The 23,518-nt window shown below is 45.2% G+C and overlaps 2 protein-coding genes across 5 annotated transcripts in view; one reads left to right on the forward strand and one right to left on the reverse strand.

The window, feature by feature from the left end:
* rsf1a (remodeling and spacing factor 1a) lies at positions 1–18,334 on the forward strand. 4 transcript variants are annotated; one of them, XR_015124752.1, is made up of 19 exons: positions 1–266; positions 4,075–4,166; positions 4,284–4,376; positions 4,462–4,667; positions 4,755–4,879; positions 5,661–5,768; positions 6,097–7,417; positions 7,626–7,827; positions 7,921–8,133; positions 8,871–8,975; positions 9,982–10,061; positions 10,254–10,302; positions 10,654–10,760; positions 11,171–11,235; positions 11,624–11,798; positions 11,876–12,108; positions 12,774–12,971; positions 13,220–14,239; positions 15,718–18,334. XR_015124752.1 is itself a non-coding variant. In XM_086262371.1 (18 exons), the coding sequence occupies exons 1-18, from the start codon at positions 113–115 to the stop codon at positions 13,984–13,986; spliced, it is 4,293 nt and encodes a 1,430-aa protein (XP_086118497.1). In that variant the 5' UTR covers positions 1–112; the 3' UTR covers positions 13,987–18,334. The 4 variants fall into 4 exon arrangements, 3 of the variants coding, with proteins under 3 accessions (XP_086118497.1, XP_086118498.1, XP_086118499.1); XM_086262371.1 differs by having other exon boundaries at positions 13,220–18,334; XM_086262372.1 differs by having other exon boundaries at positions 6,097–7,411; positions 7,644–7,827; positions 13,220–18,334.
* A 782-nt stretch (positions 18,335–19,116) lies between these two features.
* Positions 19,117–23,518, reverse strand: part of LOC147315124 (calpain-5-like) — a 32,185-nt gene continuing 27,783 nt past the window's right edge. Inside the window, exons 6-13 of the mRNA XM_086262374.1 lie at positions 23,313–23,506; positions 23,141–23,218; positions 22,853–23,048; positions 22,647–22,769; positions 22,329–22,525; positions 21,897–22,018; positions 21,401–21,537; positions 19,117–21,310 (exon numbers count right to left, since the gene is read on the reverse strand). Of these exons, the coding sequence (XP_086118500.1) occupies positions 21,134–21,310; positions 21,401–21,537; positions 21,897–22,018; positions 22,329–22,525; positions 22,647–22,769; positions 22,853–23,048; positions 23,141–23,218; positions 23,313–23,506 (1,224 nt within the window). The 3' untranslated portion in view covers positions 19,117–21,133. The remainder of the gene's footprint in view (positions 21,311–21,400; positions 21,538–21,896; positions 22,019–22,328; positions 22,526–22,646; positions 22,770–22,852; positions 23,049–23,140; positions 23,219–23,312; positions 23,507–23,518) is intronic.

The following is a 23,518-nucleotide window of genomic DNA, read 5'->3' on the forward strand; positions in this document are numbered from 1 at the left end:
GCGCAGCCTGACGCCGGTCGACGCTTCGCTCCCTCCATTCATTTCATTCGCACACAGTCGCATCCCAGCAGCGAGCCGAGCCCTCCCCTCCTGTTTCTCTCCGCCTGGAAAGATGGCTGCTCCGGCGGTGTTGAGGAGCTCCGGCCCGCCGCTCTGCCCGAGCTTCGCGGAGGTCTGCTCGTTCCTGGAGCGGTACGGAGCGGCGCTGGATCTGCCCGAGATGACTTTCCCGCAAATGGAGAGATATCTACGGGACACGACTACAGGTGAGAGCCCGGTTGATGGTAGTGTTGGTGGTGGTGGTGGTGGTGGTGGGGCGAAGAAGTGCTGGAAAGCTGCGACACTTGAAGCCAAAGAAGGGGGCCAACACCACCACAACAACCACCATCACCATCCTCGTCACGGTCGCGATGAAGATGACGAAAACTGGAGTGTGTGCGCCTGTGTGTGTGTCTATGGCCCAGGAGGACAGCATCACACCGAGAGTTTAGGCAGCTCAGATCGGCTGTGGCGTTTTTTCGGGTCCCGGTTAGAACCACTTTTCTCCTCGCAGAAATCGAGTCCGACTCCCCAGTTTCCGAGGAAACGTTCGGGCAGCTGGAAAACACTGGCGTGCTAACATAGAGCTAGCAGACGCTCTGAATTTAACAGTTTGGACTCTGTGCTGAAGTTAGGTGAAAGAGACCGGGGGCACGACATTTGGCCCGGGGTCCCCCGGGGTTTTAGTTGATATCAGGTGACAGGTTATCGATGATTGTGTCGAGGTTGCTATTGATCCGCTCACGTTAAACTTGATGTGGGAGCCATGATGCAGCAGTGACCACACACACAGCCAACCAGCTCGCTCCGGAGCGCTGTCAGGTGTAATTTTTCACCGGCTGCCTCACTGGCAGGCGGGCTGAATTGACAGCAGTGTCCAGTAGGTTATTGGTGCTGTTTGTGTGTATGTATTACAGCTTTAGTGGCTATTTCAGACCGCTGTCACCGCACAGCGGCGACGTTAGCTGAAAACACTGGATGTTATTTTTTTGGCCGTTAGTGAAAGGCTGTTAAATGTGCGCATGCGCAGAAGGCGCAGATTCCAGCCATTGCTAACCAGTTAGCTTCAATTATTTCGTCAACTTTTAATAAAAGTAGAAGACTTACCGCTACACTTAACACACCACGTTAGGGTTTAATAAACATCCATTTCAGGATTATATCTGTCGAATGAGTAGCTTTGTAAATCGCTTCTTCTTCGCTGGTGACTTTAAATGACCGTTAGATCTAGTGCTTACTAGCGTATAATTAGCCCATAGCGTTCAGATAAACATAAGAACTAAAATGTCCATGGTAGTCATCAGTAATGTATCCCTGATATTTTTGTTGAAATAAGTAATAACCATTACTAATCTGAATTCTAAATGTGATTCTGGGATTTTTTTTGTCAGTTTACCGTGCCAACAGAGAAAACTGGAATTTCCCCCAAATTTTGGAGTTGCGTAAAAGCCTCACACTAGACCACACAACGAGTCACAGGCGTTTAAGGACTTCCATAAAGCCCAGTTTAATATGTCTTAATGCTGGATTTGACCTAATCCCCATTCTTTTCTGAGTTCCCAAATAATAATAACAATAATGATAATAATATAATCATAATAAAGTTATAAATAGATTTAGTCTACACAAACGGTTAACAGAAGCAGAACCCAACAAACTAAATGTGAGACAAAGCATATTTTTTGTGGGGCAAAGTGGGACACGGTAATAGTGCTGAGAGGTAGTTTTAGAATTTAATATAGTATGTTATTCTGTATTTAACTGCAGCTAAAATATGGTTATTTGTATTTTTGTAATGCAGTCTTAGAAGGTCAAAAAGACACTGTGCTCTTAAAAGTTCACATATTCAGTTAAATGGAAAAAAATACAAATTATTCACAGACAAGGTGAAGTTATTACACCTACCCTACCATTTATTCATATTAAACTGTTAATAGCAACATGTTTAGAGCCACACACAGTTAACTATATTTAAATATATATTTAACTATAAAGTATTTATAACATAGAAAATAAGCAAACTATGGATTTTACAGGTTTAGTGTTGAAATGTGAAGAACATTCATGCTTATCGTGTTTGCTAAGCAAACACAGTAGACATGAATGGAAGCAAAAGTTTGTCGTTATGGTGTGATGTGAGTGTGCTGTTATTTTTGCTGATCATCTCTGTTTTTCAGCTGAGATGCACACAGATCTGCGCTTCTCTTTTTACGCCAAACATCTCTCCTGAGACTCACCTAACTTTTGTAAACTAGAGCCTGTCATTGTCTCAATATAATAATACAAAGATTATTTTACTTATTTGAGATCTGGAAAACTCTTCAGTTTCAGCAGCTAAGAAAATTAAAACCAAGTCAGTGAATAAGTACAAGTATTAGTATAGTTAAATAAAGTGTAATAAGTGGGCCCGGGGATTAAAAATGGTGTGGAATTCCACAGAAAGAGGAAAACCTGGTAACTGTACTCACATTCCACATTTTAAAAAAAATTAATCATTAACACTAAAAAAGGATCCAAGTTGAATTTGAGTAAGATAAAGGTCAACGGGATAGTAATAGCAAACTCTTTATTTTCCCTACAGAAATCGTGCTAATTAAACTTAGTACCGCTGACATAAAGCAACAACATCACTGTTGACTAAAATTTAATTGCTAAAAAAAAAGAAAAATAAACATCCTTAGATTGAGTCTTGGTAGTTTTATTGAGTCTGGGATGTCTGTGAGTTGTCTGCCTTTAGAGTGTGTTTTTATTTGTAATGTAATGATGATTAAACCAGTTAAATGTAGTCCCTGAAGAGTACTCTACCATATTTTAATGACCAAGTAAATGGTCCCTACTGTGACAGCAGGACATCTTTTCAAGCATGCAATGAAAATGAAATGGCCAAAATGAATGAAGCATTTCCACAGTTTAAATCCAGATATAATTTAAATATAGTTTAATGCTTACCTTCTTCAATCAATCTCAGATCTTCATTCTTTTATTTTTTATTTAAATGTGTGATTCAGCATACCTCAAAGAATTAAACATTAAAAAGTGTGCTTTCTCTCCTGCAGCACCTGTCTCAGGTAAACTCGCTGATTAAATACTTCTGCCTTATTTGCAACTTTCTTGCGCCCCCTACTGGTGGCAGGATCTGTGACACAAACATACAGCATGGCTCTGACAGCAATAATAAAAAAGAATGAAATTAATAAAAACTAAACAGTTTCAAACGACAAAGACGTGAAGTGAAATGAGCCAAGCCACTCTTCAGACTAATGAAATAAAACTGTAATAATGTTTCATTTAGAATCTCAGTTTATGGCTTTTAACCCACTGATGTGATGGGCTGACAGTTGGCTGAAATATTCCCTGAAAATCAAGCATTTAGTCGACTAAGTAGCTGCCTTGCTCATTTATTTTGTACCCGTGACACAGTAAATATTTATTAGTTGGACTGAGTTTCTGTGCAGAGGTGATAAGAAAAATGAAGCTGCCATATATGATAACTGGCCCAGTGAGCAGTGTATTTGTTCGGGTGAGCCTGGTTTTATCGCAGCTTTTGATAAAAATGAATTAAAAAGCCCCCCCTACATCTGAAGTGGTACATGCCAGTCAAAGGAGCTGTTTTTGTCTTTTCACAGTTTACAGGTGGTCCTGTTTAGATTGATATTCAGCTGTGGTTGGTTGTTAGCATAAACTACAAATCTTCTTGCTTTTGATTTGTCTAAAGGATTTTTCTGCAGATATGGTTAGTGCATATTTCACCCTCTTAATAAAAAAATGGGAACATTTGTGTTAAACACTTTCTTTGGCTGCTGAGAAATAAAATAATTTAACAATTTGTCAACATGCCATAAGAATGTAAGCACTATCCGACAGTTTGTGAGTGACTGAGCTCAGAAATGGCACACAGAGAAGTGAGAGATCAGGTTCAGATACCAGAATAACACAGCGAGGCCACTTCAGTGGGGTGAATGTTTGTTGACACTGGTTCTGGAACATTACGATGAACTGTGTCGTGTTTCTGATCGCCCTGTCTGTGTTTTCCAGTTCCTAAACCACTCGTGGAGCTCCATGTGAAGCTGCTCAGGAAACTGGGGAGGTCTGTGTCTGCTGACCGCTGGGAAAAATACCTGGCTAAGGTGAGAGTTTGACATGAGCTCAGGAGTCAGGAAGGAAGGGTAACGTGTCAGTCAGTGGGTAAAGGGACGCAGTTAAAACTGAAAGCTTGATCCTAACAGAATCACTGTTTCTTGTAGGTCTGCCAGGAGTTGAATAGCACCTGGGCATGGGAGCTGGAACAGAAGGGCTACCAGGAGATGTCCATGGAGTGCAAGTCCAGCATCCTGAAAGTATGACACCCTACTTTAGTTTGTATAAAAGGCTGAAACTTCTCCAGACAAGGCGCTAACTACACTGATGTTCTCCACTCTTCAGTACCTCTGCGAGTGTCAGTTTGACGAAAACCTGAAGTTCAAAACGGCGGTCAACGACGAGGACCCGGAGAAGATGCGTCTGCAGCCTGTAGGTCGGGACCGGCAGGGCCTGATGTACTGGCTTCAGCTGGACCAGGAGCAGAACATCCGGCTGTACACGGAGGAGCAGGACGATCTGGACGGATCCACCTGGAAGTGCATCGTTAGGTTGTACTTTTGTGTCAAGCTAAAGTTATGTAGGTTGTCTCATGTTTGTCTTTCTGCTTACACTCTTATGTGCGCCCATCCTCTCAGGACTCGCAACGACCTGGCAGAGGCTCTGGAGCTGCTGAAGGCTCAGGTTGATCCAAACCACAATCAGGAACGAGACCAGAACCAGGCTGGATCCAGGAGTGCCAGCCCTGGACAGAAAGAAGCTGGTACGCTGGATTATTGAGTTTATATAGTTGAGTTTTAATCAGTGCACAGAGTAAATGGTAAATGGCTTGTATTTATATAGCGCTTTACTAGTCGCTTTACATAAAGCACTTTACATATCCAGTCATCCACCCATTCACACACACATTCACACACTGGTGATGGCAAGCTACATTGTAGCCACAGCCACCCTGGGGCGCACTGACAGAGGCGAGGCTGCTGGACACTGGCACCACCGGGCCCTCTGACATCACCAGTAGGCAACGGGTGAAGTGTCTTGCCCAAGGACACAACGACCGAGACTGTCCAAGCCGGGGCTCGAACCGGCAACCTTCCGATTACAAGGCGAACTCCCAACTCTTGAGCCACAATCGGATAACAGAGGATTTGTAAATGCATGGTAGTAATAACCGTATAGTTTAAATGGAGTAAACCTTCAAAATCATTTGAAGGTTACACTTCATGTCTAAAAAAACATGCAACCAAAACCTGAGAGATTCCTGATTTAACAACAGCGAAACGATAACTTCCATTGAGGCAAAAATTATACTGAGTAATCTCAAATCCAACTAATACAGGTCAAAACAAATAATCTGAGTCCACAGCAGCTGATCTTTGTCTAAAAATGTATAAAATCCCGCATCTCACCACAAAAAAAAAAAAAAAATATTATTTGACCCTACAGAAGCAATTTTAACGGCAAAAATTGTTGAGATTTTTTCTGTCCTTTATAATAAACAAACGTTTGATTCAAACTATTGTATTTTTTTCATATTGATGCAGGGGATGAGACGATCAGAAGCACCAACCCTGAGGCCTCAAAGACTTCAGAGGACTACGCTGACAGCAAGAAGGTTGACCCTCAAAACAGAGAAAAACAAACCAGGCCAGGTATGTAGGTGAAAGAAACTGCCTCAGGTTTCCATCCACTATCCAAAACTAGCAAAACCATTAAAAGGACACACTAAATGCCCAACAAGGACATACAAAATGACCAAAACAAAATACGAGCAACCCGAAAGAGACTGAAGAATCAAAATGAGTTGCATCCATCCATCCATCGTCTTCCGCTTATCCTTGTCAGGGTTGCGGGGAGGCTGGAGTTTATCCCAGCTACCATAGGGCGAGAGACAGGGTGCACCCTGGACAGGTCGCCAGTCGCCAATTTACCTAACCAACCTAACTGCGTGCATCTTTAAAACCTTTTTTCTTTCTGCAGAGGTGAAGGAGGAGCTCACACCGCCGCCCATCAAGCAGGAAAACGCTGATGCTGAGGTGAAGGAGGAGAAGACGCTCCTCAAACCGTCTGTCTTTGATAACCGCGTGAGCACCATCACCACAGTCATCAAATCAGAATCGAGGGACGCCGATGCCCCCAGGAACACAGTGTCTGTTGTCATGGCGCCCGTGGCTAAACAGGAAGAGGAAGCGGAGCGAGCGGTCGTCAGGAGCAGCCAGCAGGCCAAGATACCACTGAAGAAGAGGGAGCTCAAGCTGGCAGAAAGCTTCCACAGCAATCACCTGAACAAGACCAACAGCAGCAGTATTATTGTCTGTAACCCGTCAGTGATCCACGCCAAGGACGGTCACGGAAGGGAGGCCAAGCTGTCTAACTCTTTAGTGCCCCCTGGTGGTTCATCTGCCTCGCAGCCGCATCTGGTCGTCAGCGCATCAAGGCTGGAACTCACCAATGGGAGAGCTTTGCTCCTGCCGCACAAAGATGGGCAAAATGGGGTAGTAGGTCAGGTGGTGGGTCACGTAGGAGTCATCCGCAGCCCATCTGAGCGTCACAGAGCGCCCGGTGCCAAGCAGCAGGAACAAAACGGGCCAAATTCAGACCTCCGGGACTTGAGAGCAGCGGAGGAACAACGTGAAGGGAGCCGGCAGTCAGTGTTGGTGAGGAAGGGCCTTACAGAAGGGGAGACACCAGCGGGAGCTGCCACTTCTTCTCCTCCCCCTCCTCCTCTTCCTCCTCATGCACTAACGGAGGCTCCGGCACCCACAAAAATGGACTCTGTTGGCGTTTCCTCGCTGTCTGAGAATGCAGAGGAACCCAAGAGGCAGACAGCAGAAAATGAGGGTAAAAACACCACAGACGAGCTGGACAAGGAGAAGAAAACTGGGCAGGATGATGAGAGGGAGGAGAGGAGCAGGGAGGTGTCTGTGCTCAGTGTGGCAGAGGGATTAAAAAAAGACGACCGAGTGAAGAATGAAAGAACTTTAGTACAAGCGGAGGCAGAATCGGGAAGCTCTGTTTCACCTCCGAAACTGGACCAACAGGATAAAAAGGACGACCAGGAGGAGGGCGTCAACGGTGGGTTAGCAGAGCAGAAAAAGGCAAAGGCCTCGGAGGAGCGGCAGGGACTGCTGGAGGAAGCCTCCTCTGAGCTCCAGAAGGAAGGAATCAGGCTAAAGATCAAGATTCCTCCCCACCGGAGAAACAAGCTGAAGGGGAAGGCGATGAAGGAGGAGGAGAAAGGGAGGGAGCTGGAGACGCAAGAGGAAGGGAGGCCGCTGAGGAGGTCTGCGAGGATCTGCAGGTATGTGTTCAGTAAAATCCACGAAGCTGGGGGATTACACAGTAATGTTTGTTTATTTTTGTCCATTATTCTCAGCTGCAGTCGGTTTGATTCAATTCAATTCAATTCAATTTTATTTATATAGCGCCAAATCACAACAAAAGTCGCCTCAAGGCGCTTCATTGATTGTGACGATAAATTCATCCCATCTAAACCTCTTTTCTTGAAGATCATCTGCTTTGCCAACCTGCAGGCCAAGCTCGAAGGTGGCTGAGAGCCAGAAGAAGAACCCACAGAAAAAACATGCACTACCCACCAGAACGAGGGAAGAAGAGGAGGAGGATGAGGATGAAGAGGATGAAGAGGAGCAGAGCTCAGCTACGAAGAAAGACAAAAAAACTGAACCCGTCGAGCAGATAAGGAAGCGAAGGGTAACAGTTCCTGTCAGGTCATTTTTACCTTGTTGCTCTTTTTCTTCGTCTCTGTGACCATCTCGTTCTCCCTCTGGCTTTCTGTACTTCCAGGGTAAACGAAGGCACCGGCGCCCCCGGTGGTCAAACATACGCACAAAGAGGCGCAAACTTAATGAGGGAGGGGAGGTGGAGGACAGGGGGAGGAAACGGGGAGAGGAGGAGAGCGAAGGAGGGAGCGACTCAGAGGAGGAATCGTATAAATCCGAGGAGATTCCCAGCGAGGACGCCTGCACTCACTGCTGCCTGCCCAACCACCCCGAACTGGTGAGTGTGCGCTCGCGTGAGTGCTTACAGATACAGAGATGTCTGGACGCTGCGCCCGGTTCTGCTTTAGTCCTCATGACTTGAACTCATCATGAGAACATAAACGTGAGAGCTCATCCTCCAGGCTGTGCTGACACTAGAAGACACTTGTTTAAGGTGTCTGCGGTCTGTGTGCACACGTGTGTGGGAGTATAATCCTGACTTAATGCTCAGGAGTCTGAGTGGGAGGAAATCCAACATCCCAAAATCTTCTGCAAGTCTTTTTTTTTTGTTTTTTTTTGGAGGATGGAGGCAGTTTTAGAAGCAGGTCAATGGGGGTGTGGTCAGCAGACCAGATGGTTGTAGCCAGAATGACGTCACTCATTAGTTTGTGACGCCCCGTTATCAAACTCCAACTTGAGCATTTTCACCATCATGCATCGTGTTTCCTTAAAGTCATTTCTAAAAATAATTCGAGGGTCTGTGTCTCTTTACTTTGAGTATATAGTTTTGTGCAGAACCTAAAATGCTGCTGAAACCTTTTCATTTTTTATTGTGTTGTTTGTAAACTGTCACCAGTTCCAGCTGCACTCTGAAAGAATTCTGTAATAATGTCTAAATCACAGAGACACGAACAGAAACTCAGAGGCTGCAAAGCAGATGTTTGATAACTTTCTCTGAATAAAACCATAAATGATAGAAGCTGTCATCTCTGCTGGTTTGTGTGGAGTTTAATGTGTGTGTGTGTCTGTCCTTAGATCCTGCTGTGTGACTCCTGTGACAGTGGATACCACACTGCCTGTCTGCGGCCGCCTCTCATGTTGATCCCTGATGGAGAGTGGTTCTGTCCCCCCTGCCAACATGTAAGTGTGACACTGAGGGGATGGACTGATTCCGTCATGTCTGCTGATGAGAATATAACTCCCAAAGTCCTGTTTATGGTTCAGATAACTGACAGGAGGAAGCAGTTTTGTACTGATACTTGATGCTTGCTCACGAAGAGTGAGTATAAACGCCACATTAACAAGTTCCCAGTTAACAAAAGCCTGGATCCTTCCAGTGTAGCTTTGCATGAGTCACAGTTTGAAATAATTCTCCTTAATTCATCCTCACACTGAGGGCCTCAGTATGCCTGCCACACTGGTCACTCTGTATGCTGACTGTGGCAGCTACATACCAGTTTACCAGTGCTGGGGTGCGAGTACTCACTGTGTTGCTCACCACTCAGACAAAAGCTCCAGATCAGCTTTTGTAAAAGAGGAGAAGAATTAAAACTGGAAGAAAAGAAACCTCCCTCATTGTAACCTGAGACTCGCTGAGCTTCTGTGTCATTAACACTCGTGTCTTCAACCCGGCGTCGGCACAACGCAGCAGATCACAGAAATAAAGAGGCTAAAATGGCATCAGTCAGTTTGCATCAGCAGATGTGGCGATCGTAACGGCCCCATGAAACAAGCCCTTTTAACTCCACCCACTTTGAGACTTTGTTTCTATTGGCTGGCCCTCGTAAACAGAGCCTCCATGGTCACATCCTGAGCTGTGAACTTGAGATGACCATATAAGGAGGATCCGTGTTTGCTGACATCATACAGATCCAAGTGTAGAAAAAACTGTCTGGAACAAAGCATTTAAAGCAGGCTGAAGCTTTTTATTTGACACTGGGTCCACGTTTGTTATGAGTATCTGTCATAATGGTGTATGCTTGCCAGAAAATATGTAAAAGCATAGTAGTTTCACTTAGACCAGCCCATCTGCTTGGCTTACTGTGTAAACAGTTTAAAAGGGAGGTGAGGAAGATGAGTCGACATCAGTGTATAATTTATAGATCAGAGTGACAGAGCTGCGGTGGTTTGTTTTTCCTCTGTTCAGAAATTGCTGTGTGAGAAACTGGAGGAACAACTGCAGAATCTGGACAGCGCTCTGAAGAAAAAGGAGAGAGCAGAGAGAAGGCACACACACACACACACACACACACACACACACACACACACACACACACACACACACACACACACACACACACACACACACACACACACACACACACACACACACACACACACACACACACACACGTTTGGATGAAAATGCTGCGATCAGCATTAAAAGTTTGACACAGCTTCTCTGTTCTTATCTGTCAGGAGGGAACGGCTGGTGTACGTAGGAATCAGTGTGGAGAACATCATCCCTGTGAGTACATGAAGAGCACGGCCTCTTCGTCACTTCATTGGAATGATGCTCCGCCCACTTCCTTTTGCCTCAGACTATGGAAATTAAATATCTGCATTTGTTAGAATTTTTCTCTTCACTGAAATGTTTGAAAAAAAAAATCAAAAGTGCCAAAAAACAAATGTAACAATCAAAGCTGTTACTAAGGTATGTGAGGCACAATCAACATGCAACAAACACGGCTTCTAGCTCCAGTGTCGCTGTTTTCTCCTGCTTTCACATAAACACTGTGTTTCATCTTCTGCATCTTAAATCTGTACGAGTTTAGATTTTACTGTGGAGCATTTAAAAGAATGTTGTTTGGTATCCTAGGAGGGAGATGAGGAGGAAGAGGAGAAGTCTGCGAAGAAGAAGGATTCCAAAAAGAGCAAAAACCTCGGAAGGCGATCAACCAGGACCAGGAAGCACATCAGCTACAGGTGGGTGTCGCCTGGGGGTGTTCAAGGTGCTGGAGGAGGTTTTTACAGTTGACTCTCAGTTGTTGAAGTATAATATTAAAAAAAAACGTAGAAAATCTTAGAACTACTTTTAGTTCAGTTTATCAACATAAACCGGCTGAAAATTCTGCCGTCATTGATTTACATTAATTGGGAGGCAATATGGTGGCTGTATTTATGCATCGTTCCAATGAGCAGAAGCCACGAAGACGACACCTTCGTGTGTGTCTGTGAGTTCTGGTGATGGGTGGAAGGGTTATGCTTCTGGCTGCTGACCTCTGCAAGCCACCAGGCTCTTATAACGCTGCCTGCAGGATGATTTAATGACCTGCACACGTGGGGGGAAAAAGTGAAATGACAGAAAGAGGCTTCAATCAGCTGTTTTGTTCCAGGTTTGATGACTTTGATGATGCCATTGATGAGGCCATAGAGGAGGACTTCAGGGACCTCTGTGGAGGTGAGTGGAGGAACTGCAGGCCCAGTAAGGCCTTCTTTTAGATCCCAGTTAAATACTCATTCACATGGTTTATATATCAAAGTGTCTTCATATGAATGTTATTCTCTTTTACATTCTTAGCACAGTTTTATTCTTTTGACTTTCAAATTTTGGATTATTTTAATCACTGTATGTACAAATACTTCAGACTGCATGTCTGGCAGTTTATGAGGGGCAGCCAATCATAAAAAAGCAGTTTTAAAGAGGGAGGAGCTTGTTTGAGACAGGAAGAGCTGAGGGGGTGCACTGAGGATGAACAGATGAAATAAATGAGAACATCCGGTCTGCTTTCATTTACTTTCACCCAAAGTCGATTTTTCAGCACTCACGTGCATTATTCTCGCTTCAGGAGCGGGGCGGGGCAAAGACCTCCCCACCAGCCTGTCAGAGGACGGGAAGGAGAGTCAGCGGCCAATTAGAAGCCAGACTCACGCTGCACGGAACAGGAAGAAGCGGAGACTGAACGACCTGGAGAGCGACAGCACGGCGGCGGAGAGCGAAGACGAGTTCATGCTCAGCAACAGGTGACACAGCGGGTTCTCTCCAGATTTCTCACTCATCTTGTTTGCCGGCTTATTTATCCCCCTCTTCCTCTCAACAGCTCAGAGGACGAAGATTTCGGCGCATCCGGAGCAGACGACGATGAAGAGGAGGAAGACGAAGACGCGGGCAGTGATGCCGGCAGCTGGGATAGCAAAACTCGCCCCAGACAGGCGCTGAGAGGAGTGGTTAAACACAGACCCGGCAGGAGCCGTGGGCGGGGCAGGAAGCGGCTGAGACGGCGGCGGAGACGCTCCTCCGACGAGGAAGAGGAGGAAAGCGAGGAAGAGATGGGTGAGACGGCAAGATTGATTGATTTTATTACAGACTGAGTTGTGTGTATTTAGTGGAATAAAGAAGTTTAACAGTAGATTAAATAAATATTAAGACAATTATCAGAAAACTATAAATATAGTTAATTATAACGACACATTTAACACAATCCTGGAGTCCTGGACTTTCCAGAACAGGGGAGATGTGAGACAGGCAGGCAGTGAGCAGCAGTTTGGCTTCATGCTGAGAAAGAGCTCTGCAGATGTAATGTTTGCTTTCAGGGTGTTGATGGAGAAGTTTAGAGAAGCTCAGAAGCAGCTGCGCTGTGTCTTTGTTGATCTGGAGAAAACAGATGATGGCGAGAAGCTGTGCTGCTGCATGAGGAAGCCAAGAGCAAAGTGAGGGTGATGCAGAACATGCACAAGTACAGAGAGGCAGTGGTCAGGTGTGCAGTGGGAGCGACGGATGGTTTAAAGGTGGAGGTGGGATTACATCGGGGGTCGGCTCTGAGTAGTTCTGCCTGACCTCATCTGTCAGCGGAGTTTCTGTGGACTGTGATCTGCGGGGAGAGCCGGGGAGGTTCAGATAGGAACAGATTACATGTGTGTGAGTGAGAGGGAGACAGATGGAAAGGTGTCTCAGTGCTGACTGATAACTAGTTCACTTGTTGGTTGTTGGTCTCTCAGACTCGGATCAGTTCAGCGACATGACGGACAGCAACAGTGACAAAAAAAGGCGGGGCCTGAGGCGGGGCCAGCGCCAACAAGTCAACTACCGTGAAACGTCGGAGTCGTCGGACGACTCGCGAGCCTCCGCCAACAAGGACAAGGTGAAGCGCCACGGCAGGCCTCGCAAGGAGCGTCTCTCCAGCGACTACAGCGACGGTCAGTCACCATCAGAGCGTAAAGGACGAGTTTTAATCAGCTCAGTCGCCCTTAAGGAGAAATCTGCTCGATGTTTTCCAGATTTATCTCCATAATGGGGAAAAAATGTCATATATCTTACTTTATCCATCAGTAAGTCAGCAGGTGGTAGTATCATAACTATCAATAAGCAAATGTTTACCTTTTGTTGATTTTAGGAGTCATTGATTTTTGTTCATAATGACTTTTTCTGTCTTTTTTTCCTTCAGTGTCGGCTTCTTCCAGAGATTCAGAGGAGGACGATTATGAAGACGAGGAGGAGGATGACCAGAGGAGGAGAGTGAACAGGAGGAGGAGACATGAGGAAGACTTCCGGACAAGGAGGACGAGAGACAAGAGGAGGAGGAGGTACGAAGAGGACGAGGGAGAGAGAAGGAGGCGGCTGAAGAGGAGACTGCAGGAGGAAGAGGAGGCCGAGGAGGAGAGAGACAAGCGGAGGAGGTTAAAGAGAACACACAGAGAGGAAGAGGAGGACCTGGAGAAGATGGGGAGGGGGAAGAGGAGAGAGATCCTGTCGCAGCAGCGGCGCAAACGGCTCGCCCAGATGCTGAAGAAACGGCGGCCTTCGACGGACGAGGAGGAGGAGGAGGGCGAGGAGGACGACGACTCGTATTCTGAGTCATCATCGGAGGAGGATCGTCCGGTCCGCAAAAGACTGAACCGCATCGACTCAGATGACGATGAAGAGGAGGACGAGGACGACGAGGACGACGAGGATGGGAGACAGAAGACGGTGACCAAAAGATCTTCAACGGGGGAGAGGAGAGCTGACAGCGACGCTCAGGAAAAGGCGAGGGGCCGCAGCCTGTCTCCGCCAAACGGACATCGGACCTCCAGAGGCCCAGAGCCCAGAGACGCTGCAGGGTCGGGCAGGCAGGGCAGGCACAACGGTCCCTCACATCCGGAGGAGGGGGAGGGAGAGGAGGAGGAACAGAGGGACTCCCGAGACTCTGTCCAGAACAGTCTGCAGTCATGATGGCTGTGTGCGTGCACAACGCTCGCTTCTTTGTTCTGCTTTTTCTTTTCAAGCCTCCCGCCCACTGCCCGGATCTCACTCTGACTCACGTTCCTCACTCTTCTTCTTCGCCGTCGTGTTGTGTTAGAGCGCAATTGTCCACAGTTACACGCTGGAACAGAAACTCATGGTTACCCATTTTTATAGCGGGCAGGCGGGCAGAGCTGACGCCTCCCGGCAGCAGGATGGCTCCACCTCACCGTCCACCCGACAGGTCCGTGTGACACCATCACAGCTGGGGGCGGCGGTTCGTCTGTCGTGTATTTCATCTTAAAGCACTTCATCATTCTCATAGCACTTAATGAGCCGGCACCGAGGAGGGCGTCGGCATCAAAGCGAGCACTTTGGATCAGGTGACGGTCGGAGAAAACTCTCTCGAGGCTGAATATTTGTGGGTTTGAAGTGTCGCTTGGACAAAACTTTTATATATAAATATTAGGATTTAGAAAACTGGTTAATCATTATTTAATGATATTTTATAAAACAGTGATTCTCAGTGTGGGATGCAGAGCCGCAGTGAGCTACGAAGGAACTGCAGGTGGACGACCAAGTTAATTACACTAAATAAATGTAACTTTTCAAATTTCTAATGAAGTTAGAAATTAAATATTGACATTTAAAAATGAAACACCACTACTGAAAAAAAGCTGCCTGTTATGCCCCCAGAAAATGTAATTATTTGAGATAAAAATAATCAGAGCCTGCAGCTGGTCCATGAAACCGACACTTTCAGATAAAACTGAAAGTCGGATTAAACAGTTTGTGCTCCACAAAGATAATTTGGTTCTTCAAAGCAGCTCTAAGGTCAGATCTACACGGCTACACGTTCAGTGTAACCGACGATACATGATGTCCGGCTGTGATTGGTCGATTGTCTCGATCCTTCAGCGTTCCCGATTGAATCATTCACTCCAGTCAGTTCACATTGTTATTAATTTGCACAGATTTGTAGGAAAGAAAAAGGTCCTTAAACAGCTATGAATGACGTGAGCCGGCCGCCGGCCTTCATCGCCCTCTATAATCAGCTCATATTTTCACCTCCTTCCTCTTCTTTGCTTTTACCTGCCAGGCCTCAGTCACGAGCCTCATTCTAACCCAGCAAAACAAGACATCTCTCAGTACAAACTGAGTTTTTGCAGTGATGATTTTGTCCTCCGCTGGGATTTGGGAGGATTTTTTTAAAAAGTCCTGAGGTTAGGGTGACGGAGAGCTCCAGGGGTTAAAGGTCACAAAGCATCATCTGCTCTGTGATCTGTTTATTAAAAGCTCAACAGAAAAAGTTGACTTTTGCCCTAATGTGAGAGTTTATGACTGAAGAGGGAACGTCTGCCGTTTCATTTTGTGTTACCTTAAACTGTTCGTGCTGTCTGTGAACACTGACTGTGCTAATCCAGGCTTTGAGGAACCAAATAAATCAGATTTCTGTTACCGGGTTTAACCGATCCTGGAACTTTTTTAATCGTCCGGAGGTCCCGGCGCTGAAAAGTTTTTAGAAGTTGTTGTAAATATAGACTCTGAATCTGTAGCGAGCTCCGTCTCCACGTCACCGCTTCGGATCCAAAGTGTCTGGCTTCCTCTCGTCCTCGTGCCGGCGCGTTCGCTGTACATACTCTGCCTGTTCCTTGTAAGATAATAGACGTTCTGTTCTCTTAGTCCTCTTGTAAAATATAGTGTTATATTTTCTATACGAAGGAGAGGAGGAGAGATGCTGCTGCGAGCGACCTGCAGATCGACCGGCGACCAGCGGTTTTTGTTTCCGCAGCGGAGTTCCATCAGAGCAGCGTGGAGCCCGTTCACCAGTAAAACCCCGTCTCACGGCTCAGTCCCGCCCCGCGTCTCCGGAGCGTTTTAACAGTTTGAACGCCTCGTTTTAAGGAAGAACAAATCTTCATTTCTGACCGAGGCTCAGGGGAGGAAAACGAACACCGATCACTAATCAGAGTTTTGTTCCGTCAGCTTCTGTTTAACCGTCGCACACAGTCGAATCACTGTCAGGGCTTTAACCTGCTGTTAATGAAAAGAGGCTCCATTTATCTTTAAATTTCCACCAAGCTCACCTTTAAAAGTTGGACTCAAACATTTCCGCTGACCTTACCGAGACTTTTTTTTGGCACTGAAAAGTTTTTCTTTAGAGTTCAGATGATGATTAAACTTCAGGCCTGCGTTTATCAAACTACTCAGAGTTCACCTCAAAATGCTCTTAGAGGTGTAAAAACGTTTAGAGCAGCTGTTTTTGGATACTTTAAAATCATTTAATTTTACTCAAATACTAAATATAATTCAGTGTAATATAGTTATAATGCATAATTATATCAACAGGAGGAAATACATGGAAAAGTACAAACCCAGTCAACATGTTTGTTTTTTTATGCATTAGTATATTATTGTTTCCTCACAGCCATCACGATGAATTTGCTTTGAGACCTTATAAATGGCTGATGGCTCACAGCGGGCCTGTTCTGCATGATTCAAAGTTCATAATAATCTGTATTCATCTGGCACTGGGCCTCAGTTCAGCTCCAGTATCTGAAATGAGCTGTCTTTGCCCCGCCCACTTTAAGTTTCTTCTGATTGGCTGCCCATCGTGAATGGCATGTGGGTGGGGCATCTCTGCCACAGATGACCATATGAGGGATATCCTCTCTCTGTAACATTATACAGATTATCCATTTCTCTTTAAGTGGTTTGATAAATTCAGCCCTGATGATTCGGTTCTGATTGGATGATTTCATGATTTCAGCTTTGAATATTTTTTAAGGTGTGATGTGTAAAAACTACACAGGCCACTGAGTCCGCTTCCATCATGACAGACGCAAACCTGAGCGTTAATACTGACTCACAGAAAACAAGGCGCCTGTCTGAGCAAAGCTACTTCTTGTCAGGTTGGACGTTACAGTCAGAGGCAGGAGCGGTCATGCTCAGAACAAGGCTAACGTCGCAGCTGTTACATCTTTACGTTGTGCTGTTAACTTTTATTAGTATTTCTAAACTGACAGTTTTACAAACGGCACCCTTTAAAGGTGCTTTTTGTAATGACCCTCTGCTACATGTAACTAAACTTCACCAGCAGGGGGCAGTGTTTTACTGGCAGTTGTGTTGAGATGTTTTCAGACGTGTGCTTCTGTTTGTTGTTTTTGGGGTTTTTTTTAAACCACCGTGTCCACTTGACTCCCGCAGGCCTTCGTTGTAAATAAGTTGTTCTTAATGACTTGCCTGGTTAAATAAAGGTTACGCTTACTCACTTGTGGCATAAAAGTGGCATTACAGGAAAGGGCAGCCCCAGTTCACCTTGAACTGAAACTCTTTAATGGACAAAGTCACAGCATCTCTTTTCTTTCAGCTTTGGTTAAATCAAAAAAGTTTGAAACTATTTTTAAATACAGGAATTTACAAAAAGTTCCTTTACAGAGACCTGGCAGCAGAAACGGAAGGAAAGACAAAAAGATTTCATGTTTTTAAAATAAAGTTTCCTGTTGGTTCTTCTTTTTATGAACAGAGTTTACTTGGTCAAAGTCTGAAGCTTTCGACGTTCACGAAAGATTTGATTTTTCTGCTTTAAACACATCACAGAATAATCGGTGTCCAGTGATGCTCTTGAACAGCACAGACGCCGATACGTCAGACGGGAAATGCCTGAGACATTTTTATTTTTAAATGAACCGTCAAAGAATCCAAAATATCTGAGCTGAAGATAATAAAGATGCAAACAGTGGGAGGTTCTCACATGCGAGCAGATGGTTTAGTCTTTTTTTAAAATCCTTTTTAAAGCTGATATTACTGTTATTGTTGTTCCTGAGCTTCAGAAAAGGCTTAGCTTCCTGCTGGAGAACCTCTGTTCCCTAAAACAGAGGTTAATACTTCACTCATGGCCGAAGCTCACCGCCAGCTCTCTTGGTAAATATTCTTTCAGGTACTTTCCGTGCTTGTTCAGGTGTTGCGGGACGGTTTGTCTCATTATCATGTTGTGTTGGATTTAAAGTGGGTTTTGGAAAATCCCCTCCATGCTGAACTGCAGTGATCTGAGTTTATATTAATTTTCAGTCCCGTGTGTCAGTAAAAGCTTCTGCTGACCCTCCACTCACCTGTTTAGCATTAAGGGCAGGTTAAAATGTGCTTTTTACGCCTCTAGTCTGAAATCATTCCACTGAACGCGATGTGCTGAGTGTCGGCCGCCGAAGCTGTTTAAACTGTTCAAACTGGATGTGACTGCGGCTCCTTCCATTTCTCTGTTGTACTGTTACCGTAGTACTGGTGTAACATAAATGTTTTCTAAGTTATTAAAACCGACATCCCGGCATCTCCTCGAAAACAGTCTCCGTGTCTCATTATCATTCCTTCACCTGGATCTGTTCTGCTTTCCGTGTTTGTTCATTCCAGTGAAAATAGCCACACTTCCCAGATGAACTCCTCACAGTCAGCTGGTTTGGTGTATTTTAATCAAGCCAGGAAAACTTTGAAACTCATGAAATATTCAGAGTAAAAGTCCAAATTTTTTGCTTTTTATTTCACTTTATTTTTCCAGCATTTTGAGATCCGGGGCTGGAAAACACTTTAAGGCAACTGAATGCAAGACGGTCATGGTGAGCCTGGTAGCAAATGGATTTAAAGGGAAAAAGAGGTTCATTATTGATCAGCAGATCAAACCACATGGTATTGAAAATGTACTTTTAACATTTTTACAGTGAGATATTAGAAAGGGATCACACATCACGAGTACTGATGCTTGTTTCTGTTATTATGGGTCATTAAATGAAAGCAGGTGTGGCTGTGATATCACATGACACAAAAACAGGGTTTTATTTCTAAACTTCTGGAGCTGCAGGTTTTGAACAGCTGAAACTGAAAACATCACGTGAAGATTTCACAGTAAATCCTACATAAACACTGCTGATCAGTTATTTTAAACTTTTTACACGATCATTTCTATTTTTTTTCGTAGAGATACATTTATAGAGTTTAAATGTAGTTTGAGGACACATGCAGTACTCGGCAAACTGGCTTTTGTGATGATCAGTGAGTTTGAAGTGAGGCTGTGGGATTTTTATGAAGCACAACTTTAGTGCAGTGCCTCCATCAAACCACACAAAGGGAAAGTTTTTAAAAGTAAACTTTATTTAAATGACCATCAGACACTGCAGGAGTTGAACATAAGACAGAAACAAAGCTTCTTACAGGCCTGATTACATCAGACTGAACAGCACTGAAACAGATCGACTGTAATCAAAGATGGACAGAACCCCGTTTGTGGAGGTGAGAAACAGGATATCAGACATGCAACTGAATTTCATTGTCTGTCTTGAAACCAGAATAATCGAGCCGTTCATCTACTCAAAGCTCTCCTTTTATCCTGTTATAAATTGAACACACCCCTTTCCTTTAAAGTGGTATGCTCCATAAAAGCTTACACTAACTTAAAAGCTCATTCCCTGCCAATTGACCCTGTGCCCCCTTCACCTCCTTTTCATTTCACTTGGGTTCATCTGGATTTGATTTAAAGTTGAAAGCAAAAAACTGTAAAAGTACACAAGACGATCTCGATCTGAAGAAGTGCGCGTTTGTTGATAACTAATCATCTTGTAGGACAATGTTGGTATCGGACACTACCCGATGACTGTAGGCCAGAAGGAGTAATATAAATAGAAGTAATAGAAAGTTTGACTATATGGATTACACCCAGAGTAAATGGTGTAGAAAGACCAGGGTCAAAGTTTACAAAAGGAGCCCAGATCTTCAGTCATGTTCAAAAATTGAGATTAAAGGCTAAAATAATTGTGATTCTGACTTCTGCAGTAATCAGAAAGCCTACTGCACACCTGAACACCGTGTTTATTCTGCTTTTTCCCCCCTAATACTGGCCGTAAATCACAAAATAAACAAATAACTGGCACCATGAACTCAAGCAGGGCTGCATTCTCACAGGAGAGTGGCTGCCCTCTGCTGGCCATTAGAAAGAATGCAGCTGCCCCCTCACTCAGTGGTCTCAGCGGGTTTGTGAGCACACAGCTCATCCACAGGTCTACACACATCAAGTCAAAGATGGACAAAGTGGTCATTTTAGTGTTACCGAGTGATCTACACTCACTGAGCACTTTAATAACAAACCCTAAAAATACTGAGCTGAGACCTTGCTCTCCAACTCAGGGTCACGATAACTAGGGAGGCGTTATAATGAAGTGCGAAGCAAGCACTGAGATTAAATTGAATCTATAATGAAACATCACAAAAAAAAAAATCATTATTATATTCAACTAAGATTAAAGTGACTCTGGGACAGTTTTACAAAGAGACGACAGCAGGCGGCACAAACCTGCTGCAGGTAGATAATCTCATGCACGTCTGAACATGTCTGCTGTCCGGATATTTTACAGACTGCTGGTACAAATAATGAAGTGGCAGATTTTAAAAATCTTTGGCATGTTTCTGCCATGAATAACAAACACAGAGTCCTGTGCGAGGATGACACGTAAACAGTATTAGCTTCATAACGAGCGAGAGCACGCGACCAGAGTTCACCTCGGCCGTCAGGAATGAACGCGTGGAAATTAAAGATAAAACACATTAAACTGTCTAATAAAAACTGACATAGAGAAGCTGCTGACAGAAAGTTAAATCTGGGGAAAAAGAAAACGTGAAAGTGTAAACAAATTTTTACAATCAAACTCTGACGTTTTCAGGATATTCCATAGACCGTATAAGAAAGATGGCAGCAGCCACAGCCATGTTATCCATTGGTTTGCCGTGTCTGGTTTCTGAAGCCTCCAGTTGAAACTTTTTGAAGTGGGTATTTGGACTTTTTAAAAACACTTTTGGTCTCTGTTAGATTCAAAAAATTCCCTCCTGTGGTTTTTTTCATGAAGGAGGGAAAAGGAGGAAAGATGTGGAGAATTCATGAGGATTCAAAGGAATTAGATTTTTCTCTGCTGCCTGTTTCAAGGACTACAACATCCTTAAAATGGACTACAAAAATTCAGGCTGTGTAGATGAGATCATGCTGCTGAGAAATATCATTTCGTTAGCTGCATCCATCTTTTACTTACAGTCTATGGATATGTCTGTGAGACATTTCCGGGCGTTGTGGAACTTCAGAAATGTTTCCCGGCTCCAAATCTTAGATACCGGTGAGTATCGAGCTCGTCAATATCGCAACAGTGATGGTACCAGAGAGGTCGTTGTCACGGCGATCGCCCTTGTCCTTCAGGTGGAACGTTTTCTTTATTTCTCCCTGTTCGGCGGGCAGCGTCACCTGACCCAGGAAGGAGTCCTTCAGCACGTTGTTGTTGTAGATCTGAGAGACACAGAGAGACAGAAGGTCAGCGCTTTAAATGTACACACACACACACACACACACACACACACACTTCTGTGTGTTACAAACCTCGATGCCGATTGGCTGGTTTGCTTTCTTCCTGTAGAAGAGCCCCTTGGTGTCGAAGACGGGACTGCACGTGTTTTTATAGACCGGCGAGCAGACCTTCTGTCCTTCGCAGCGAATGATCACGTAAGGATCCGACGCTGGAGAGACACAGTTGAGTTATCAACACTTCAGTGGACATTTCATGATGTTTCTGAGCTACAATTTACAGATGTCCCCTAAACGCATCGCATGCAGGTCTCACCACACTTTAAACATTTATTTATAACAGGACTTTAAACCACTTTATTCTGAGTTTTCCGGTTTTATGATCGGAAGCCACTGAATTCAAAAGCTGATTAATCATCAGGCCGTGATCTGGGGTAAAAGTCTAATACCCCAAATCGTTCTCACAAAGCCAAACAAACATGCCTGAGTGGATCGCGGTGGTTACGTCCATCTTTTATATACAGTCTTTAAGGTGTAAGGCAGGTTTCCTGTGAAGAACAGAAGCATTTACCTCCGTCTGAGTCCTGTGCAGCGAGTCCGTCGGCCTGCAGTATGTGGACCTGAGTGACCAGAGAGGGATAACCACACATCCCCGACCAGCAGGTCTTCTGGGGCTCGTCCAGAGTCAGCTCCCTGCGGGACAGACAGGAAGATCCGTTTCTGTGGTTCAGTGTTTAAATGTGCAACGCTGAGTACACACAGAATGATAATTAATGCTTTCATGTGTTGTTGTTTTCATAAAGTCTTTATTGGCTGCGTGTCTGAACTGAGAGGAAGCCCAAAGATCTCCCCTCACTCTCAGTTCCCAGCATGGAAAACAAGAGTTTATTTTCCCCTGAAAGTGCAGCAGGGAGGCCGTCCGCCGTCTTTACTGTTCGCCTACATTAATAGAAACAGAAGAAAATTTCTAAAAATGGCGAGCTAAACCACGTGTGCCGCGTACTTGCAGTCTGAGGTGACATCGGTGAAGACGCGGAGCAGGAAGTCTCCCTCCAGGCCGGGGTCGAAGGTCGTGGGTATGATGACGTAGCGGCCCTCTTTGAGGTCGATGCGCAGGAAGACAGACCTTGAGTTGATGTAGATGCTGCCGCCAACCTTCTGCTGGGTCACGTGCATTCGGTACGTCCTGTTTAACTCCACCTGAACAGGAAGCAGCAGAAGTTTTCACTCCAGTTTAAATGACTGAATCCAATACAGCCACAGCCGTCCTTTAAATACAAACGACCTGGACATTTTATAACAACGCCCATGAATATCTGACCTTGTGTATGTCGAAGCCGATCGCCAGGTTTTCTCCTCGCCCCCCTCTCAGAGTGGCCCTGCGGTCCTTCTGCTGCAGACAGATCAGCACCTCATCCTCCGGCTTCTTCACGTCAAACACGTACTGCGACACACAGAAACGAACATGCGCACAGTCATAAACGCACAGGATGAATTTTAACCTGAAACTCTGAACAAATGAGACACCTGCGGGTTCTGGAGAAAGGAGTGCTTGTTGTTGGTGCAGCCCCCAGCTCGGTTGAGCAGCGGGTCATCGTGGCGGTGCCAGGAGCCCCGCATCACCGCCTCCTCCCAGGTCTTGTGTAAACTCAGGTAGGATGTGTTGATGAGACGGCACAGGATGAGGTCGGTGAAGTTGGCGATGAAGTCATCAAATGTCATCCTGCAGGAGGAGGAGAGAAAGGACTGGTATGATTTACTGTGAGATAAAGTTGAAAAAGAGCCACCAGGTGGCAGCGCAGCACTAAAACTCACCAGAACTCTCCGTCGTCCTCCACAGTGACGCCCATCTTCTCCCGCTCACTCTTACTGACCTTCTGCCACTCTTCAGAGCTGCAAACAGGCACAAACGCTTCATCTGTATCATCTGTATCACACCACAGATCTCAACAAGAGAACCTGTTCAAAGGATTTCTCTCTTCCTCACCTGTCGCTCCACGGCCCGTTCCACTCTCTCTTCCCCCAGGGGTTCCTCATGCGGATCATGTTGAGTTTGTCTGACCTGAAGTAGGCCAGCAGGCCGTGGCCCAGCCTCACCTTGCGGACGTCCGTCACGGCGTAGGCGTGGCCCTTGACCAGGCCGCAGTCCAGCCTGGCCTCCATGTCCGCTTGAGTGGTCGCCTGGAACGACAC

This window comes from Aulonocara sp. 'chitande type north' Nkhata Bay, linkage group LG14 (genome assembly GCF_057382095.1).
Source record: "Aulonocara sp. 'chitande type north' Nkhata Bay isolate Kocher_YH1m ecotype deep benthic linkage group LG14, A_spYH_male_GT1.1, whole genome shotgun sequence".
Lineage (NCBI taxonomy): Eukaryota > Metazoa > Chordata > Actinopteri > Cichliformes > Cichlidae > Aulonocara > Aulonocara sp. 'chitande type north' Nkhata Bay.

What these genes read in the sequence shown, in the direction of transcription:
- rsf1a (XM_086262371.1), top strand. Translation starts at nt 113, where the DNA reads ATGGCTGCTCCGGCGGTGTTGAGGAGCTCCGGCCCGCCGCTCTGCCCG. An exon ending in AAGGAGAGAGCAGAGAGAAG is followed by an intron (nt 10,062 to 10,253) that starts GCACACACACAC and finishes CTTATCTGTCAG; the next exon opens with GAGGGAACGGCTGGTGTACG. An exon ending in CTTCAGGGACCTCTGTGGAG is followed by an intron (nt 11,236 to 11,623) that starts GTGAGTGGAGGA and finishes TTCTCGCTTCAG; the next exon opens with GAGCGGGGCGGGGCAAAGAC.